We start from the raw sequence: 21,346 nt of genomic DNA, 5'->3' as shown, positions 1-21,346 counted from the left end.
TTAGCTGCGTCGGCCTCATTGAGAAGCGCTACCTAGAAGGGCTAAAAATAGAGGAGGAGAGGAGGTTACTGACCAGCTTTCCGTTACCTCACCCATGTCACGTTCTAGGTCCCGTATAATCATTCCAACGGCGTCGTATTCCGGGGGGCTTCCGCTTCTATTCGGCACAACTTTCCCCCATCAGTGTTTAAGTGCATTCGAAATACGAACGATGCGGGCATGTTCTGACTGTTGATTCGATCAGCCTGTTGTGGGCAGCAGTTTTCTTTTCCCGTCCATGAGTTTCTTACACAAAGAAGAGGATCGGTAGTCGAAACGTATCGAAAATAAATCGATCGACACCTCCCCGCGGTTGCAAACGATCGAATTTGAATCGGTTGTTGAGGTGGCCGTGGTGATTTAACCTCCTTGCCTTGCGGGGGTCTTCCCCCCCCCCCCCTCATGGTCGTCATTTGACTCCAACCGGAGAGATCGATTCGACGCGGAATTGCGACCGTTTCCTCGTTTGTCCGCTTCCGAAGCCGGACTGCGCTGCGGATTTTGCCGTCAGAAGCTTTCGCTTTTCGCGTAATCGTTGCGTCCTGACCTTCAGCGTATTGCGTCGGGAAGGAAATAGCAATCATCTCTCGTGGGAGAGCGATCCTCGAATGTACAATTGCAGCACTACGACGAATCGACGGCGACCGCGTTTTGCAAAGAAGGAGATGGACGCGAAAAATGACGGTCCCATTCTTTGCCGGATCGGATAGGAATCGTTTGTCTGGTTTTCTGTGTTTAATTTTTGCCTTTCTGCGCACCCCCCCCCCCCCCCCCCCCCCCCCCCTATTTGCCCACCCTCCCAAACGTCTTTCTTTCTGCTTGTGTTTGCATAACCCTCGGACGCGCCTCTGATGGCCGCAAAATTTCCAAACCTTTCACTTCACGCGAGCGGTGCGGGCGAACGATGTCTTTTTTTTTTTGTTTTTTGCAATTCTGCCGGCCTATGCTGGTTGCTGCTGTGGCTTGCGTTGCCGCTCAATCATTCTTTCATCGATCAGGGGTGGGCAAACCACCGATTCGCGCCGGCTGCGAACCCGAAGGTTGTGTTTTGCATGCCAGTTACAATGAACCAACAATAGTGAACACCCGGTTTACAGTTGCATACAGATCCGTTCGATTTCATCAGCAGCAGGCTGCTAATTAGATGTGATTTTTGTCATATTTTAAGAATCTTTCTTTTTTATTTTCAGTTTTCATACACATTTTCCCCAATTGACTTTGATTTTTCAAGCACTATTTTTATTGTCAGTTTTCATTTCAAGCATATTTTTTTATTTCAGCTGCCAAAACCCCGTGAAGTCATGTCACAACTCCTTACAAAAAGTAAACAATACACTTAAATATTACCAACCGCGGCGAGAAGTTATCTTGACGCGGTCTGATTTCTTGTCTACTTTTTGTATGGCGTTTTGACATTACGTGTCGATAAAGATAACATATGGCGTCGTTATCTAAAAAAAACCGAAATGTTTTATTCTAGTATGTTTTATATTTTACTTTCTATGAAAATATTTTACGGGTAAATCCCAAATGAGGTTGCCTCAGCCGAAATCACTGTCGTTGCTCCACCATTTGTGAGCGGATGTACCTTAAAGTATGCAATAGGTGATGGTAACTCAAACATTTAAACCAACCTGAATTTGGTATCTCAAACATCTAAACCAATTTGTAGTGTCAACTATTGCATACCCTTCAGGTGTAAACGCGGAAAAGCATGCGACGAGAAGAGGGTCTCATTTGGGATTTTACCCCTTTTTTCCCGCAGCAAACGTACGTTCATCACGTGCGGAAACTCCACAGGTAAGTGAGTGAGTTACATTATGTGCGCAAGTGAAGGGGTTTAACAACCTGACTTTACTTTTAACTGACCAGCTTGCCGACCCCTGCCCTATAATGGAGCAGCAATTTATTTTAGAAGTGTAAAATTGAAGAGTTGAAGTCAATGTATTAACACGAATACTTAAAGTTTCGCAACATCACTAGCAAAGGTTCGTTGCGGCTGTATAACCGCCTGCGCTGTTCCCCGACTAACAACATTGCTTTGATCATGACTCTGATTGCTCAGTCAGTTTTCATTTCAAGCATATTTTTTTTATTTCAGCTGTCAAAACCCCGTGAAGTCATGTCACAACTCCTTACAAAAGTAAACAATACACTTAAATATTACCAACCGCGGCGAGAAGTTATCTTGACGCGGTCTGATTTCTTGTCTACTTTTCGTATGGCGTTTTGACATTTCGATAAAGATAACATATGGCGTCGTTATCTCAAAAAATCCAAATGTTTTATTCTAGTATGTTTTATATTTTACTTTGTATGAAAATATTTTTCGGGCGGCGTTGGTAGAATAATTCCGGAAAACGTTTGGAAGTACGTGAGTACGTATGTAACATTTTCTACGCAAGTGAAGAGGTTAAAAAGCCATTTCGCACTGAGCAGCGCTTGCCGACCCCTGCCGTATAATGAGATTCTTTTTTCCATTGTTGATGACGAAGAGAGGGTTTTCTCGCTAGTGTTGATCCCAGTGCACATCATTTTCTCGCCAAATCGATTGGCAGTGTGTTTGCGCCGTTTGATTCCTACTCAATGACCGTTTACTGCTTTTTCTTCTTCTCGTTCAGCCTTTGTCATGTAACAAGTTTCCCTTTCAATTTTCTTGCTGCCACCATATTTGTGTTGCCCTTTTTTTGTTCGTTTTGAATGTCTTTTTTCTTTTGATTGATCGCCTAATGGGCATCGCTTTTCGTGGACTGATAGCTGATATAGCTGGGGCCGCCCGCGTGCTTTTCCATGTGCGACCTCCTTCCGAGGGCCATCGCTCTCTCGCCTAGGGGGAGAAGGGGGTGCTTTTTTGCTGGTGGCGGCGTGCGGGTAAGTGCTGGCCCACGGAAGTAAAAGTTTTCGGTCATTAATTCCGGAAGATATTGTGCACCCGTGAGTTAGTGGGAGGGGGGACGGGGTTGTTGTGAGCGTGAGTGCGAGTCCGCCAGCTCGGTACACAATCTAAATCAAAACAAAATGCGCAGAAAACAAAAACCCGCGAAAGAGGGAAACCACACACGCTAGGAGAGAGGGCGCAGCAGCAACAGCAGACATTTGGAATGCTTCAAATGGCGCAAAAGAAAACCCGCCGGTTCGAAGGTGTTCGCCCCCTCCCCCCAAGGTGCCATTAACCGGCCCCAGGGGCAGCAGCAGAACGCAATGTTGTGAGCGCCGAATAATTGTTTGAACGAAACCCCCAAACGAAAATCATACGGACGAGAAACAAAAAAAACAAAACACACACCATCTCGGAAGTGAGTCTGCGGTAGCAGGGCTTTTCAATGCCAAGTGAAGGTGCACAGCACACATGGTGAAGGTACCACGCCTCGTGATATTTAATAAATGGGCACCGTGAAGCCCTCAATTTTCATCTCCAAAAATTCCTTTGCGGTGTGCCAAAAAGGACACGGGCACAAAAACAGGACAAACACACACTGAAGCAGGAAATGGTACACCGCGTGACGTCAATCCTGGCTCCATAAGTGGCGCTCCCCGCTGGCACGTTGGGTTCCTCGCCTCACACGGCGTTGAAATCTTTTGAGCTGATGTCTTCATAACGCCTGCCCCCCGGGACGATCAATGCGCCCCCTTTGGTGGGGGGGGGGGGGGGGGGGGGAGGGGAAATGGAAGGATTTTTGGTTGTTGTTTTCGCAAACAAAAGGGTCACACATTTTCCCCCCCGAGGTCTTTATTTGTTCGACCTCGAACCGAATTCGGGGTTTTCATTTCGAATCGGAAAAAAAGATTAACTTGTTACCGTCGCGCGTGTCTGGGAAAAAGGGAAGAAATGGCCGGCTTTCGGGTGGGGTGTGTTGGTGGGTGGGAAAGCGTGACATTTGAAAAGCATGACGACGCGATCGACGCGATCACACGATCGCAAAGAGGAGCGAGAGCGACTCCAGGAATCAATCGCACGAAACAATTCCAATGAGCGCGCAGCGAGGGAGGGAGAAGGGAGGGAGAAGGGAGGGAGGGAGAGTTGGTCCGTGCTTTCGTGGAGGCCCGCTGGATGCTGGGCAGAAGACGGGAGGCGGGGATTTCGGCGGCGCTGGTTGGTGAGCGAGCGAGAGCTGGATTCGTGCGTGAGAAGGGGAGGGGAACCCGAGCTCGTGAGCTGCGCGCGGTCCTTCGCGGTCGGTGGCGCATCGACGGTGTCATTCGCAGCCGAAACTCAGCCGAGTGCAAACGCGCGTTGTTCCCCACTCAGCACTCGCACGCAGAAGTCCTTTCCGCACCTGCTCTCGCACCCGTTTACAGTGTGTCGTGTGTAGTGTGTCCCCGAAAGTGTGACTTCTTCCGGTGGCTTTCTCCCAAAAGCTCCTCGGGCGGTGGGTGTCGAAAGGTGACCCCGGAGTTCCCTACGAATCGTGCGTGTGAAAACCGCGAGGCAAACCCCGAACCGTTCCGTGCCATCCAGCAGTGAATTCTACGCCCTTCGGGTAAGCAGAGTCCGTCTATCGTTGGCGAAATACTAGAACCGGATCAGCGCGAGTCGGACCTTCAACTACCCAGACTCAAACCACAACATTTCTGCAATCAAACTTTAGACCCCCCAACGAGAGACCTAGGACTCCAGAACTGTGGAACTACGAGTGAATGTGAATTTGTGCCTGGATGCGATTGTGTCACTGTGCGTGCGAGTGTGTGTGAATGTGTGTGTGTGTGTGTGTACTTCTAGGGTCCCGACAGTAGAACACCCAGTACCTTCTTCTCAACGCAAAAACAATCGACCGCAATCCGATTCACTTTCGCTTTCCAAACATCCCTTTTTTTTTCTATATAACACCACGTATATTGTTTTCCCCGTCTTAAGATTTGGAATTGCTCTGCCAGCGGGATTCTCCGGTGTGGAGGCTCGAGGACACAGGTGAACCGCCCTAACGACCATCAGCACTGACGTCCTCTTGGAAGGAAAGAAAAAACAAACAACAGCGCCTCAAGATGCAGCTCTCTAAAACGTAAGTATTCCCTTCGGTTTGCTATCAATAGAGCGTCTTCAATGCTCGGCCAGGATGGGTATTGCTTTCGTAGAGATAGGAACCTTCTTTGATGGTAGATCTCGAGCTCTTCAGGCTCTCCGGGGGGCCCCTTTTAACAGCGAATGACGAACCTACGAACTTTTTAGCCAAAATCGAAAGGCCTACGATATTGACGGGGCGCTCAATCAATATTCCTTCCCCGCCAAAGGCGGAGGAGAAAGAAAATGGGCTCGGTGAAAAGCGAGCTATCCACCCTCCCCTCCTCCACCACCCCCGGGGCATTGGGGATTTCTTCAAAAGGTTTCTTTTCCGCGCGGTTTTTGTGTGCACTTTTGAAAAGGTGCAACGAACAGCAGGGAGAGACCTCTGCCTTCATATTGCCTCGTGTCATTTTGGGCCCCCGGGTACTCCTCGGGTACTACCTACCGGGGGGGAACCTCGGGAGACAGGAGGTGGGGTGATCAGTTGTGCTGGAACGAAAAAAGGCAAGCAAATGAGGTAAGGTTGGTGCGAGGCGGGGGGGAGGAGAGTTCGTGAGCACGCGAAGCAGTCACGGTGCGCCCCAATGCGGCAGAGAACCGCTGTGGCTATCTAAAAGGCTGTGTGGCACCCGACTTAGTGATAGTGCGCTCGGGAAGGCTAGAGTGAGAGAAGGGGAGAAGGAAAAAGAAAACAGGAGACGGTGACCGGTCGAGGAGGAAGAGGAGGAGGAGGACGGGTAGGCGAGGGACGGAGTCGGGGTTGGCCCGGCTGGCGTCGGCTGCATATATTTGGGTTGAGTCAAGTCGTCAGGCGCGCTTTACACCAGGGATTGCACAATCTCTCGCGCCGAGCCCTGGGAGAGTCACCGAGCCGTGCGCGCCTGGCAAGACCCTCAGGTAGGAGGAGTAGGAGGAGTAGCCGGGTGCTGGTTGCTCGAAAGGGGGGCACGGCGGGTAGCCTTAGGGCGCAGCAGGCTGTGACTCCATGAGCATTTACATTCCACGCTCGCGAGTGTGCCCGCCTTCGCGTGCTCGGCCTACAGATTTCGACGGCGAAGAAGACAACTGCCTGCCACAGCCTGCGACTCGCTGACAGCTAGCTTCCTCTGCTTGCGAACCGCCAACCGAGCCACCGATCGAAGCGACGGGCCGACGTTCCCATTTCGGCGAACCGTTGGAACGTGCCGCGTGGTCTGTAAGCCGCCTGCTGGAAAAGTTATTCTGGTACAAGGCGAGTTAGACACACGTTCCCCTGGTGCCCAGATCGAGACGATCAACCACCTATCTCACCCGCTGGATGGCTGGCGACGCCACGCTAGGAAGTGTGTAAGACCTCTGTCGCGCCGTTTTTCGATCGCGGACATCCGGGACAGCTGATAATCCGGCTTGGGTTTTTGGTTCCCTCGCCTCTACGCGGGTTCCCCAAAATTTCGTGAGCAGGTAGAACCGGTTCGCGCTGGTCTCCGGTTACCTCCCCATATGCACACATAAGCAGTCGACAGCGACACTCGCCATATAGGCAGCAGAGGAGGTCCCCCCCCCCCCCCCCCCCTCCGAAGCTGATAATGGCACGGTAGGGAACACTTGCGGGGGAAAGGGGGGTTGCTAGGAAGGCGCGGGGTCTCGTAGTGGTAACGGAGCCCTCTGGCGGCCATTACCACCGACCCCTTCGAACTCCAATCAATCGAGCGCCTCCAACAGTACCAATTTGACGAATGCGGAAAGAAAGTCATTTCCTTGCAACAGTGGGTCGGGCACACACACACACACACAAACGCACACATACACAGACATAGACATCCAGCCCATTGCACATTGTACAAGCGTCGAAGAGTTCGATGGCTACCTCGAAGAGTTTGTTGATCTCGATAAGAGATCGATGTTGGAAGGAGGGGACTTGTGGCGGTGGCGACGAAAAACACTTTTCTGCGGGCACGAATTTTCGCCCGATCCGATCCGGCTGGGATCCCCGCCCCCTCCCCTTCTCACCCGCCCCCCGTCGGCGGGTGACTTTTGTGACTTTTGCGGTTTGGGGATGCGAAACCGTGCCGTAACGGCATGCATCATCATCCGGGCGTGCCGTTGGGCTGTAGGAAACATAAAACAAAAAAAAGTCAATAAAAGAGAAGAGATCTAATCCCGAGCTACTATGCACAACTTGTTGTGTGAACCCGCAACGCCGTTCATCTCAACAGTTTTCGCTTTCGTTTGCATCCGCGCCGATGATGCCCGGCCACACGCGTCAAAGGGAGAAGGAAAGAAGGTGCACAGGAGTGGGCAGGAGGCAGTGTAGCAGGGTGTTTAATGATATGTAAGTAGATTTAGGTTAGCGCACGCCGCAGTGTCGTGCAAACGATTTTCTGCTACCGGTTGTACGTTTCGAGATATTCAGCCAAACGACTGGGTCCCCACACACACACACACACACTGGGTGTGTTTGTGTGCTTAAGTCTTAGTCCTCGCCGAGCTCGATGTCATCAACTCCATGGAGTGACATTATGGGCACACACACAAGGCTCAATTTCTTCAACCAATTACAGTTAGAACTTTGCGAAAGTAGCTTGCCCAGGTGCCAGGGTGTTGCGCACGGGGTTGCTCTAGTCGTCGGTAGCAACACCCAAGTACAGTTTAGGAGCAAGTACACCACGATATGCGAATGGACTCACTGGAGACCAAGCGCTCGCAAGCGCCTTTGGTGTAAATCTGTGCCTGTTGCAGGACGCGAATTTAATAGTGACTCACTTTGTGCTCTAATGACACTCTAAAGTTGATGGTTATAGGCTGGCTCTAATGCACTTAGTTCCTCGGTGGAATTGGAGAGTGGAAGAAAAGTGGAAGACGTGTCTTTTAATGAGCCCCCGGTACAAATCCTATTCTGGAACAGCGCACACCTTGCGCTAGTGTGTCGTTTCCGCATAGGTCCGGGCTTTGTTTTACATCCAACATTGTTGCTTTCGCCGGCGCCGGTAGACTGTGAAATTCGCATTCTACCAGTTCTCGCAACCTTGGACTCCAGTGGACGGGCTCTACTCTCGCTTTCAATCGGTCTGTCGGTCATTCTATGCGCCCATCCGGCCTGCCTGTGTCCGTCTCCACTCACCAGCACGTCATGCTGGAGCTGCCAAAGGTTTGGGATTGGACCGGCGGGAGCCTGTGGAGAACGCGCGGGGCTGAACGGTACATTTACCCATCAAGACACACATCTATACTTATCCAAGGGGGAAGGTTTGTGGACGAGCGCGCAAGGGGCGGGAGGGGTTTAATAGATTCGATTCCAAGGACAACCAGGTCACGGAATTCGGTTCGGTAGATCGCCCGCTCTCCTCTTCCCTCCACACCCTCACCTTGTCGTGGTAAAAAAGCGTTGATGTGTGGCACAGAACAAAAAAAAAACACTACCGTACTGAAGCCTATGTCTCTATGCTGGCGAGGGTCCACTACAACGAGCTGACGGAAGCTCGCCGTGAACGCCGATTCGTGTTCTCAATGCATTCCGGGACGGCAAGGTCGTCGCCAGTCGCCGGTCGCAAAAAGGACCCCTCTGATTGTTGTTCGGCCATGTTTTTTCTCAAGTTCACAACACAGTCCTCCACAGCCAATGTCGCCATGACAGCCAGCGTCTCATCCGATGCTCTCCGTTTCTTGTCTCGCCTTTTGTCCTTTGTCCGCACCGCAGATTTACCCTAGCGCTGGTGGTGCTGACGGTGGTCCTTGCGGCGCGCATCCGAGCGGCACCACAGGCCGACGACCAGGCGAAGGCGAGCCGGAACAACCTGCTCCTGCGAAGAGGCAATGTCGGGCGACCCCTGGGAAGGACGACACCCACCACGACCACCACGACCACTCCATCCCCAGCGGACTACGCCGAGGTAAGCAGGATCTCGATGCTCGAGGTTGAGTGACACAAAAAAAAAAGGAATCCCGAAAATCCCAGTGAGTACCAGCTTTCAGGAATCTCCGCGTTCGCTCACCATGGTTGTAAATTACAGTCAATCAAAGGCGATGTGTCAAGGATAGGGTGTTACAGCGTGGAATGAAAAGTTGTCCCGTAAAAAATGATCTTTTAGGACTCGGTTGCCTTCACGCCATCAACGCTGAACTCCTGGAATAGCATTTGCCCTGGAATTCCGATTATAATTACGCCACTACGATCGTTTGCGAATCGAAGGCTATACGTCTATAGCCTGGTATATGTTGAAGTATTAGGATGCAAGAGCTCCAACTCTTGGATGCGGTCCGTAAGTTATCGGAGATTTGCCTACTTTAGCCCTCGCCTTCATCTCTGCAGGACGAGTACGCCGACAACTACGACGAGGGCAAGGGCGAGGACGGTGGAGACGACGGTGGCGATGAGGCCGGCGGAAAGCAGCCGACGACGACCACCACCACGACGGAGGCGCCGAAGAAGATCCGCCCCAGCATCCGCCCGTTCCGCAGCAACGACGATCTGCTGTCCGCGCTGAAGAAGCGCCGCCAGGAGTCGAAGAACAACAAGCCCGTCGCCGGTAAGTACTGGGCACACTGTTTGTTTGCGTGTGTGTTGGCAGGTGAAAGCGATCCTGGCACCTATTCGCGACCGCTGTAGGTTCATTCCGATCGGGGTTGAGGTGTTTCTTTTTGAGGCTCAGTTGATGTGGGCTGGAATTTGTCTTTTCTCTTAACCTCAGCCACAGCCAGCCGTTTCAGCAAAAACGACGACGGTGGTAATAATGGGATGGAGTTGTGCAGAATGGCGAACATGGCGAACGAGGGGATGGTGAGGGGGAGGAGGAGGGGGCAAAAAAGACATCGAGCGATACTGGCGGCGAAGGCAGGCAATTGGTGGCCTGAAAGCCTGAAACTGAAGCGAAGGCTGTGACTCTCTTGGCTGGCCGAGGCTTGCACAACTCTCCGGCCTGTCGAACCGGTCTCCGGTATCGGCAACCGATCGCGGAGGGGGGGCCAGGGGGGAGTTCTGGTCCTTTCGTCCTTCACCGCAACCGAACCCAACCCCCTCTCCGCCCCTCGGTGTCGCCGTCCACTCCGTAGCTACAATTCGATTCATTCATGATAAGTTCGGGCCCGCCTTGTACTCGGCGGGTTGAAACCGGTTCGATTCGCCGCCGACGGCCCCGGCTCCCTCGCCTAGATCGTGTCGAATCAACCTCCACCTCCTCCAAACCCCCCCCTCCCCCCCACCCCCATCCCCGACCGTCCAACAATCCTCCTTCGTCATCTCTGCGCCTTCCTCTATTTGGGCCCGCGCATCTGTGTTTCACAATGGAGCCTCGCTCGTGCTTTTCGTGACAGTGCACACACACACACACACACACACACACCGCACCGTACAATGCACAGAGAGACGGTATGGACGGGGTATGTGCTTCGGTTGCCGCAACCGAATCGAGCTCACAAGACGTAAAAACCCGCGCATGGTATATCGGAGGGCCAGGCCTGTTTGCGCAGGGTGACGACCCATATATCCCCATGTCCCGATCCTCCGGCATTTTGGGGGAGTACTACACTACACAAATTGAAACACCGAGACACACCAAGCCTGTTGGCGCCTTCGGTTTGCGCAAAATTTCGCATCGACTTCATATCAGAGGTAGGAACGGCTTTTGCCTAGCTGTTTGCTATCTGTTTGTAGTATGCATATGATAAATTGCAGCTTCTATAGGGTTGCTAGCTTTGGAGTGTACAATCCTTCAACGCTTAACTCGAAATATCTACATTCTCGGGTATTTTTTCTTGCCCTTTGTGTTGGACATAATCATAAAATGTGATGATTTATCAATACACAGTTTTAATGTATCTCAGTGAAAGTTTGCAAAGGGTAATGACTCGTTCAACAGGACACACAAGTTTAAAAACAATAATCTATCGTTTCGATCGAATCGAAAATGTTGGAGAAACTTTATTGTAGTTAACTTCTTTCTAGTTCTGAAATACCTGAAAAGGTTGAAAACATAATAATGTCAGAATGAAGATGAAGAAAAGATTAACATTGTTTGAGGATACAATCGAGTGGATTAATCGTACAATTAAATTAATAAGTGAGTTGTGCAAATTACGTCAGACGTTCGAAAACTCATAGCCATCGAAGTACATGCGTTATCTTGGGCGAGATAAAATTGAAAGTGATACCCGCAAACCCAGTTTGCAGACTAATTTCGCTATGTGTGGTAGCGCTCATGTAGAGAATCGATTGCTGCTGGCTGTGTAGAGGAGGGTGAGCCAAGGGTGCCGCTCCCGATCTCCGGCGCCGCCGGCGTCGGGGGGAAGAGAACGAGGAGCACAAGTGGGCGAAGAAATCAAAACCGGTTCACCGTGTTATTTTTTAAATTATATTTTTCATAATCCGTCCCGTTTTTTTTGCTAAATTCGTCCGTTCAGTTGACACAGAAGTCCCTGGCGGGGTTTGGTTTTGTTAAATTCCTATTTAGTGTCAATGTTTCTTGTTTTTTTTTTCGTTTGTATTTTGTGCGTACATAGCTTATGCTTGTTTTTTTTACGTAGCTCGGTTCTTTGATTTTCTTCTCGAGTTTCTTGTCTCGACTTCGTCTGCTGATCCACCGGAATTCGTTGTGCAGTAAAGTTGGGAAACTATTAGGTCTTTCGGAGTCGATGGACTGGTGGAGATTCGTGTGTGGGAGTTGTGGCGGGTGAAGTGACTGTTGATCAGTTACTATTTTTAAACATTACGGACTCGGTCCTTGACCCTTTCCCAAATTGAGTTTCTTTCCGTTCGCTTTTTTCTCAAACTCCCGGCTCCGCTCTGCTTACATCTGTTTCTCGTACTTTGTGGTTTCCATTTTATTCACAGCGGCACCGAAGGAAAAGGTGTACGATGACGAGGAGCCCGCGCCGGCCCCGGCTGCCCCCGCCAAGACCGCAAAAGCTCCCGCAATCGGTAAAATTGCAGATAATATTGTATTTTCCTTCACGAAACGTAATTTAAACCAATAATCATACAATTATTATATTATATACTCGATCTTACTGTTTTTTTTTTTTGGCACTGCACCGCTCTCATCACTATCTCTTTCTTTTCTTCCCATTTTGCTGCCTCCATTTTCTCTTTTCCTTGCTTGCACGTTGCGTGTGGTCCTTGAAACCTGCGAACACGTGTCCGTTTCCGTTTTCTTTTTTCCGTCAGCATCTCCGCGCGTGAAAAGCTTTCGCTACAATCGAACGCACTAGGCGCTTTCCATTTTTCGTTAGATTTGACAAAGAGTTCGTTATTTAGTTGTTCTTTTCGTGAACTTTCCGTTTTTCGCTACCTTTCGATCGTGTTTGATGTTCGCAATTTCGAGAACACGTGCACTACACACATTTCACGCTCAACCATTGCCTACGGTCCATGATTATGCAAACACCACCTAGTGGCAGTTTCTTTCCTTCACCCGTTTAGTTTGTTTCCTTCATTTTATCATTTAAATGTATATACATATATATTTGTTTTGTTCAATGTACGCAATAGTCCCTTAATAAAATGTTATTACTGTAACTGGAAAGATACACGGACTTCTTTTTCTTCATTACTCATCTCGTTTCTTCCGTTTGTTTTTACTTAGTTTTCATTTTGTGGCTTGGAATGATTACACTATCTATGCGAAAGGAAACAGAACAGTGTTTCTTTTACTTCGGCTGCTGCCCTCACCCGTCGTGGCAAATTTCCCACTGTGTGTGTTTGTTTAGTTTGTTTAGTTCTGTTCACTATACGATTTTTTTTTATCTAATACTTTTTCACTCACTGTTGCTGTCAAGGATTTGATTGATTGATTGAGTACACCGCGTTGATCCGATCGAACGTAAGGAGGAATATAGATGAGGTAAAAAGGAATCGAAAACACATTGCTTACGCAGTTCTATTGCTCCATGAGTTCATGTACTTGTTTGTTGCTTTTTCTTTTTTGTTTGCTATTTTTGTTTTCTTACCGCTACGCCGACGCTTCTATCTCCAGTCACTACTATTGCCACTAGTTTTCCATCTACTGTTTTACGCTCTCTACTATACAGCTACGGTTACTTTTTACTTTGACATACATTTTGCACACTGGTATATTAGTTGTTGCTTCAAAAAAAAAACAGTAGGCCCGAAAATATAGCAGCTGCGTTACCCTTTTTTTAACCCATATCTATCTTTTTCCTTCTCTCCCTTTCTTTCTATCTCTCTCTTTTTCTCTCTGTTTGCTCTTTCTTTATCTTGGTCTTACCTACGTTAATGTATGTACAATACGCACACACACACACACATTCACACACTTGAAACTCACGCGCACGGGACACGATTCGGTACGGTTCCCTCCGGCATCCACCAGCACCGAACAAGCGGCGATTCGGAAGTGGCGCACGAAAAGACGACCACACCGTGACGGACGCGTCGAACGACGGTGAGCAGAGCGGGGCCGACGCCAACGGAGGTGGTGCCGGGGCCAAGTCGCTGATCGGGCGCCTCGGCCGATCGCGGTTCGCGCTGAAGCAGTGAGGGGGGTGAGGGAAGGAGGCAGGGAAAGGGGACGAGTAGTGTAGAGGGGAAAGTTTGGGGACAGGTGAGGATGGAGATCGTTTCAGCATTTCAAAGCCCTCCTCGGGACAAGGAAGGAGGCGAAAAGGAACGGGAACAGGACGAGAGAGGAAGCTCCAGAGAAGTGATAGTGGGAGGAGAGGAAGGAGGGGAGCGGAGAGGGGGGTGGGGGGTATGCCGAAGGCTCAGTGACACTAACACACAAGCACCGGCAGAATGTTTCACCTTAAGGATGCTCCTTTTGGAAGAAAGTGACAAAAACCATTGGAAATGCGACATGGAAAGACAGGAAACGGGGGAGGTAAGTGGATGTGTCCGTGGGGTAATAGGAAAGGGTGAGGGCGACCATTAAAGGAAAGGCTGTGAGCAAACAGAAGGAAGAAGGAAGGCGCTTGAAAAACAAAAACCACCGGTCCTGGTCGTTCCGAGGTGTGGAGAACACAACAGGAGAGAAGCACACGACAAGAGAGGACGACGGCGGGAAGGGGGATCGCGCGGTACTTCCCGAACACATCACTGCCGGCACCGGCATCTTGCTACCCCTCATCTCTTGCCACGCTAGCGGACAAGGACGTCGACCCCAGCGTTGGAGCGGATCCGGCTCTATTCGATCGCAACTAGGTTCAATTAGTATTTTTCGAAAATATAACAAAAACGTTCACTTCCTTCCCGGCGGTTCGCCTAGCGTAACTGTTGCGATTTTGTTATCCTACCCAGCGAACGAGGAAATAATAATAATTTTAATTAAAACACAAAACCACACAATGAAAACATACAATAAAATGTACGAATATCATTTCTCAAACCCCGTTGTAAGAGTTGCGTTTTCCCACCCTAGTTGTTTGTAAGACGCTCTGTAGTGTAAATGTTAGTTAATTGATCAGGGTGAGATGGAAAAGAGAGAGAAAGAGAGAGAGAGAAGAGTGTGAGGGAAAAGAAGGCCATCAGTACCCGAGGAGACTCCACAGGATGATGAAAATGATCGAACCACCATCATAGTCGACGCCCGTCGGAGCGTTGATTAAAAGATTAAAAATCACACCTTACTGTTGGCATCCCGCGGCGGCCTCTTTCTCAAGCACTCCCCTGAACGATGCTGTATCAGTTTTGCCTTCCCTTCTTAGCCTAGACAATCGTCCTACCGTCCTCGAGCTTCTTAAACATTACACGAAAAGCGATAGAAAAAGAGACGCATTAGGTGAGGTATCTTACGAGAAGTGGAAGTATATATATATAAATATATATATATCGGCATGTGCGTAAGTGTATAGAGTATAGTAACCGTACGTTTCGTTATTGCACCCCCCCGGGTGCTTATGAGATAGTTCTTTTACAAGTAGTATCCTCCTTCACGGAATTTTCCTTTTTGTTTGTTTGTTTACATCTGAAGAATAACCCGTTTTCTTCTAGCCTGCCATACACAAAAGAGTAACTAAAACACCTTTCGGCGCACCCGCTAGTTCTTCTGCCGCGACTACGTAATTCTAGGACTCACGTTTAGAGAGTTTGGATTCAGTAATCAGATGGATCATAGACGCATGGAGTGTGAACTCTCCTTTCCTTCTCCTACAGGTTAAAAGCAGTTAAAGAATCAACCGATATCGTTCATCTCGAGGCGAGGAACCCCATCCTTGTTATCGTTATCGTATAGGCACTTTGAACAGTTTGTTTCATTGTAAGACGATTTTATTTTCGTTCGAAATTCGCTCCCTCTCTCTCATAGTTTCTTCTCACCGGTTTATGTCGGGATCGTACGAGATTTGTTTGTACACACTTTTTCCGTGCGCGATTTAGTAATGGAACGGCTGGGTTGGTAAGAAAACTCGGTGAAAAGCTAGCTTGTCGCGTTTAGCGGGAACCTGGGGGAAAACAACTGGATTCTACTTTTTTTTTTTAAATAAACACCTACAGTATAATAAAAAATGAAGGAATGTATTTAACAACAACCAACGTGGGTAAAAAGAACGGAATCCATAGTGTAGACATCACATAGCGTTAATACATCCAATCAAACCTTCTTGCAGACGAATCTTGTGCGTTGATGTTCTTTTTTTTGTGTTCTGCATGCAGACCTAACCTACGCGTAACAGGAGTGTGAATGATCCTACGGTTCTAGTTGTATATAGTCCAATATTATTTCAAAGATTACCCGAGCACCGCCGTGTGTCAGAGATTGTTGAGGTGCGTCCGACGCCAAGGACCAAAAATGGTTCCGTTAATTCCGTAAACAAAAACATAAAATGTGGAAAACGATGTTGAACCTCCTGATATCCAGCAAGTTTGAATCGAAAAGGGGTGACGACGCTCGTCAATGGATGAATGGATGGTGAGCGTGTTTAAATGCACGTAAGTGAAGGAGAAAAAACTACTTTACTAGACATAAAAACTAGCGCTACGCTTCGAGCAGAGTTCATGGGGCGATTAGAAAGATTAAAAAATATAGACAAAACTTACAGCCTAACCCCGCATTCGTTCGAATTCAACCACGGATGGATTTCGCCAACCCGGTGGCCTACGTTGGAGTGTCAACAACCACGTAGTTTTTCACAGTTTTGGAAAATTTGTAATCTACAATATATACGAGCTTTACGTGATGTAAGTATTTCTGTACTCGTGGTTCCCTGGTTTAGGGAGAGCATTAGTTGCGTACGTTTCGTTTCGCGTACGTGTTTTAAGGTAAATTTGTTTTGTTGTTTTTTTAAGGAAGTAGGAGTCAGATGAGCGGCGTCAATATCAACAAATGGTTTCGACGGAGATTACACTGGAAGTGGATTCGATTCGAGCAATGCTTTAGGCCTTCGCAAACCGACAGAATCGGCCGCGCACCCAGCGGTAGGCCTTGCCGCGAAAGTCGTTGAACAGCAGCGACGGTTGGTTCGGGCTGAACGATTTGCCGGGCCCCGCCGGGCTGTAGTAGCCGGCGGAGGTCAGCCGGGGGATCGGTGCCGTGGTGGCCGACGACGGCTCGTCCGTGACCGGGGAAGACGATGAGGATTCCTCGATGAAGGCTAGCGGCGGATGACGGTCGTTTTCTTCGTCGTCGTTGTCGCGGTCGTTGGCGCCACCGGCGTCGGCGTTGTCGTGCTGCTGCGAGGACCCTGGTGGTCATGGACCGCTACCGGCCGTCAACGCCCAGCGTGCGTCGTCTGACTCGTGGGTCAGGTAGCGCAGGCCGACCTGCGACTCCAACGTGCGCAAATCGTTCCACGTCTGCAGATCCTGCAGCCAGCAGTGCAGCAGACTCTTGTCCACGGTGAATCGCTTCCGCTGCTTCACCTGCAGCAGGTTGTTGATCAGATCGATCGCTGAGGGGTAACAATAAAAGAGAGCTATTAACCCGCTCCTACCACTACTGCCGCCGCGTTTCCCTACCGTTGGAGGAAATCTCCTTCCACGGGTTCGGTGGATACATGAACGCTGCGTTTTGGATCTGATCATTGATATCTTCGTCCTCGTTGAACGGGAACGTTCCGCTGAGGCTGACGTAGATGATCACGCCCACGCTCCACATGTCCAGCGAGCGATTGTAGCCCTTGTTGCGCAGCACTTCCGGCGCTGTAACATGAATAAGAATCGTCCCGCGCTAGTTAGAAACACTTCAGAGATCACACTCGGGGGTAAGCTAGCTGCTGGGGTACGTACCGAGGTATGCGGGCGTACCGACCACCGATCGACGGAACGACTTTTCGCCGATGATGCGGGCGAATCCGAAATCGCACAGCTTCACCTGCGGAAACTCGTTGTCCGACGACAGCAGCACGTTCTCTGGCTTCAAATCACAGTGCACGATGTTACGACTGTGCAGGTACTTCAACGCAACGAGTATCTGCGGCGAGGGAAAGAAGGAACAAACACAACGCGAGTTAAACATGATATCACTTGTTGATTTGCATATGTCAAGCACTTCACCGTGACACATTGATTGTTGATGGATTGAAGAGGCTTTGATTGATGGTTCAAGTAAAAGTTGAGCATGACTTCGAGCCAACGTACCTGTGTGATCAAGAACTTAGTGACGCGCTCGTTCAGCCGGCCGTTCTGGTGCGACAGGATCATCTCTAGCATGTCGCCCTTCAGCTTTTCCATCACGACGAAGATGCGCTCGGGCGTCTCAAACATCCGCTCCAAGTTGACAACGCCGGCGTGCGACAGATTTTGAAGAATGGCGACCTCGTTCTTAAGCTGCGCCTCCTGTTTGGTCGGGAAGCGCAGCTTGTCGATTACCTTGATTGCGACCGATCGGTGCGTCTTCCGGTGCACACCGCCGTACACGATGCCGAACTGGCCGGAGCCGAGCACCTCGTCCGGGAAGATCTGGTACAGCTGGCTCATGTCAGTGATGCGCTCCTCCGGCTCGCCCGCACTACCCGGCGACTCGGCCGCCCGGGCCGTCCCCGTCTGCACCGGCATCAGCGCTTGCCGGATGGCCGTCTCCCAGCTCTTGGCCAGGTACGCTCCGATGCCGCTGTCGGGCGGCGGGAGCGCCAGCATCGGATCCGCCGGATGCTTCACATTGTACAGCGGGTCCTGCCCGACATAGTAGTCCACTGTCGCCGTGCGGATCTCGAAGCAGTGCAACACCTCGCCCTGCAGCGTGCGCGCCGCCTCCACCGCCACGATTTCGTTCAGCGGCAGCTCCTTGTAGTACTTGCTACCCTGGTCCGACACGAACAGCGTGATTGCTTTTGAGTCGAGTCGCCAGTAGTGGCGCCGCACCGTCTTCTCCTTGCTGGTGAAGTGCACCAGCCAGCCCTCCTTCATTGCCCGCCCGTCCCGGCGCTTCGTGTGCTTCACCGATTGGACGATACGCATCAGCGGGATGTTGGCGCTCGGCGACGACGACGAGTTGCTCGACGACTGGCGGGATTGCTGCTCGCAGATCACCTCCAGCCGGTGGTCCCCGCCGTCCCCGGCGCCGAGCAGGTGGTACGAGGGCGATGCCACTGGACATCCACCGTTCATCGCCGCCGTCTTGCCCATCGCCGTGTGCTCCTCCGACGTTTCGCCCGACGACGACCCGGACGCTTCCGAGCCACCCTTCGCCGTCTCGCCCCTGTAACACATCCCAGCTGAGGTCATCGGCGCACTGCCACCACTGCGCCTGCCGGATCCGCTACCGGATCCACCGCCCGAGAACGGGTTGTCATCGAAATCACTACTCTCGTCCTCCGGGTCGTCCTTGTACATCAGCTCGCGGTCGCTCGATAGGCTGCGATCGTCGTGCGGGTCCGCCGGCTGCGTGTTCTCGCCCGTGCAGTCCTTTGGCACCTTCTCGATGCACTTCTTGTGCGCATTGTAGTGGCAGTCCCGGCACTGGACGCCCTGCTTGAACAACCCGCGCAGCAGCTTCTTGCAGTGGTGGCACACGGTCGGCCGCGTGTACGTGTGAATCGAGAAGCTGTGCGGGATCTTGATGGACTGGCTGCTGCCGCCACTCATGCCAATGGTCCCTCCGCGACTCGTCAGCGACGACGATCGGCTCTGACGATTGTTTGACACACCGCCGGACGAATACTGGTCATGAGAGAAACATCAGATAGGGAGAAAAAGAAGAGAGAAAATAAATGTATTTGCCACCCAGAGTACCAAACGGTGGTACGTTTCATCAGCTGTTGTGTTATTTAATTAATAAGGTCAAGTGTGATCTATCATCAACCTCACGGAAAGTTAATAGTCCCTACATGTTTCCTTCTTACCAGCGGCATTAAGGAGGATTCTCTTAAAACCAACCAAACAACAACGAAATGATCAACAGTGAATGCCAACCTACGGGGGAACCAACAAGGAACGGTAAGAACGAAGAAAATAAAAACATAAAATACAACCAAAAGGGATTGGGGTTCCATCGAAAAGCTTAATTTATTTTGTTCAATTCGTGAAAAAAGAATACTGTTGATACATAAAAGTCTTAAGAGAAATTGTCTTTATATCTAGTGTAATAAAAAAAAGTCTTGCCTTGTTCCCATATCCAAATTGTGTCCCCCCGTGGAGTATATTAGCCCCCATTTTTAACTATAAAAAAATGAGTATACAAATACGAAAATATATGGAATGCATTGGTTTCCCTTAGAAAATAGTTGGACGGAATCGTTTTGCAAACAGTCGTTGCGAATGCGTTTCAGAGTTCATTGAGTAATAATTCTGGTTAATAGTTAAGTGTGACGCTGGTTGCGTGTGACATTCGAGAACGGCGCCTAGTTTGTAATGTCATTCATAAGTTGCTGCATTTTTCTTACCAGCATTGTTCCGGCGCCGGCCGTCTCGTCGGAGGCGAGCGAGTTGCTGGAGCCACCGGAAGGGCTGCGCGCCGGTATGACGGCGGCGGTCATCGACGACAGCAGGCCCCCGCCGCCAGCCGAGCCCGAACGGCGGCCACTGCTACCGCCACCGCTTCCATTGCTCTGCTGCTGCTGCTGCTGTAGGATGCCGGTGTGTTCTACTCTACTACAGTTATTTGGCACTTTGATAGCACAACGCTTATGATAATTGAGGCCACAGCCGTCACACTTCAGGCCCTGGCGCACCAGCCCGAACAGCATCTCGCCGCAGAAGTCGCAGAACGTGGGCGCTTTGTAGGAGTGCACGTTGAGTGCGTGCGGCCGCACCAGTGGTATTTCGTCTTGAGCAAGGTGAGTCACGTTGTTGTTGCTACTTCGCTGCTGCTGCATCATGGCTGGGCCACCGATGGCGGGTGGAAGCAATGTTTCTGTGCAGGTGAAAGCAAAAACCAAAGGGAAGGGAACATTTAGGTCAGCTGATTCATGCTGCTTGCCGCGGGCAGCGCACCACGCAATACAAGATTGAGATTTAGTGTTTCATTAAATCCTTCGTATTTTACTTGAATCTCCATCATTTTGCGAGGGTTTCAGCAACAACGAACTACGACACTTACGGTTGGCAGTAAGAACAATCTCGACGAGCGTTTCGTCCACTATCTCCGACGCCGCCGTTACCATCTGCAGCACGTTGTGCGAGTCGTAGTCGTGGCGAAAAAGGAGCAGCCGCTCCGGCAGCCGGTTCAACCCATTTTCTGGTATCTGAAAAGAATAGAACACCCTTACATCAAACCCGGGACTGACAACTACTGGGACAAGATCACAAAAAGTGCAGCACACGGTGCTGGATGTGCCTTCCCCCTCTCCATTGCGCGCCTTTACCTTGTTGTTGATAAACTCGCACGCCAGCTCCTTGAGCGTCTTGAGCGTCAGTGTGCTCGACTCGACCGTGACAATGTCGCGCAGGTTGCCGAACTGAAAGATGAACGTCGTGTCGTTGCCGGCCATTGCGATTGGATGGAAGGGTGGTGGTGGTGATTTGGCGGAGATGGAAGAGATGACCACGACCCAGGTCGCGGGGTACTAACGAAAAACAATAATTACGGTACTTGTCAGTGCACGCTGGGGGGTCGATAAAAGGAACCCTGAGGAAAAAAAAAACAAGTGGAACAAACATAACCAATTAGTAAAGTCACAGGTTGCTGCGTTGTTTGTCATCATATCGAACAACAAAGTTAAACTAAAGCTTTAGATTTGTTTCGGCAAGATAGTCGGTTGGTTGTAGGATTGCGTCACGGAGTCCCACCGAAGCATATTTGATTGAATGATCCGGATCCAGATATTTGTTTGATTGCTGTTTCGACGAATCGGCGCACAACTGGAAAACCATTGTTAATTGCACCATTGTAAGCTGCTCGACCTTCCCAGGCCGTGTTAGAATTGCACCTACGTGGAAAATGAAATGAAAAAACACTTCACCAGTGGGAAGCAGTGCCAGTTCGCGGGGGTAGACGAGGTAGG

General features: G+C 50.3%; 2 protein-coding genes across 2 annotated transcripts; one reads left to right on the top strand and one right to left on the bottom strand.

The window, feature by feature from the left end:
* Nucleotides 1-1,753: 1,753 nt before the first annotated feature.
* LOC131290478 (uncharacterized) lies at nucleotides 1,754-13,511 on the top strand. The gene is made up of 5 exons (XM_058319626.1): nucleotides 1,754-1,839; nucleotides 8,718-8,910; nucleotides 9,330-9,546; nucleotides 11,847-11,933; nucleotides 13,345-13,511. Exons 1-5 carry the CDS (start codon nucleotides 1,754-1,756, stop codon nucleotides 13,509-13,511), a joined length of 750 nt encoding a protein of 249 aa, XP_058175609.1.
* A 1,739-nt stretch (nucleotides 13,512-15,250) lies between these two features.
* LOC131291417 (serine/threonine-protein kinase D3) lies at nucleotides 15,251-20,939 on the bottom strand. Its single transcript, XM_058320625.1, has 8 exons — nucleotides 20,708-20,939; nucleotides 20,443-20,587; nucleotides 19,827-20,256; nucleotides 18,536-18,975; nucleotides 17,544-18,427; nucleotides 17,193-17,376; nucleotides 16,923-17,105; nucleotides 15,251-16,855 (listed from the first exon to the last, which is right to left on the bottom strand). Exons 1-8 carry the CDS (start codon nucleotides 20,831-20,833, stop codon nucleotides 16,656-16,658), a joined length of 2,592 nt encoding a protein of 863 aa, XP_058176608.1. The 5' UTR covers nucleotides 20,834-20,939; the 3' UTR covers nucleotides 15,251-16,655.
* Nucleotides 20,940-21,346: the final 407 nt, after the last annotated feature.

The sequence above is a fragment of the Anopheles ziemanni genome, chromosome X (assembly GCF_943734765.1).
Source record: "Anopheles ziemanni chromosome X, idAnoZiCoDA_A2_x.2, whole genome shotgun sequence".
Lineage (NCBI taxonomy): Eukaryota > Metazoa > Arthropoda > Insecta > Diptera > Culicidae > Anopheles > Anopheles ziemanni.
The sequence above is the reverse complement of the archived record's forward strand: the minus strand, read 5'-3'. Positions and strand labels throughout refer to the sequence as shown.

Bases quoted from the DNA above. Each gene is read 5' to 3' on its own strand.
- LOC131290478 (XM_058319626.1), top strand. From the start codon at position 1,754: ATGCGACGAGAAGAGGGTCTCATTTGGGATTTTACCCCTTTTTTCCCG. The intron at 1,840-8,717 runs GTAAGTGAGTGA...TCCGCACCGCAG, and splicing joins CACGTGCGGAAACTCCACAG to ATTTACCCTAGCGCTGGTGG. The intron at 9,547-11,846 runs GTAAGTACTGGG...TTTTATTCACAG, and splicing joins GAACAACAAGCCCGTCGCCG to CGGCACCGAAGGAAAAGGTG.
- LOC131291417 (XM_058320625.1), bottom strand. From the start codon at position 20,833: ATGGCCGGCAACGACACGACGTTCATCTTTCAGTTCGGCAACCTGCGC. The intron at 20,257-20,442 runs GTAAGTGTCGTA...TCACCTGCACAG, and splicing joins GATTGTTCTTACTGCCAACC to AAACATTGCTTCCACCCGCC. The intron at 17,377-17,543 runs GTACGTTGGCTC...CCCTCGCCGCAG, and splicing joins CTAAGTTCTTGATCACACAG to ATACTCGTTGCGTTGAAGTA.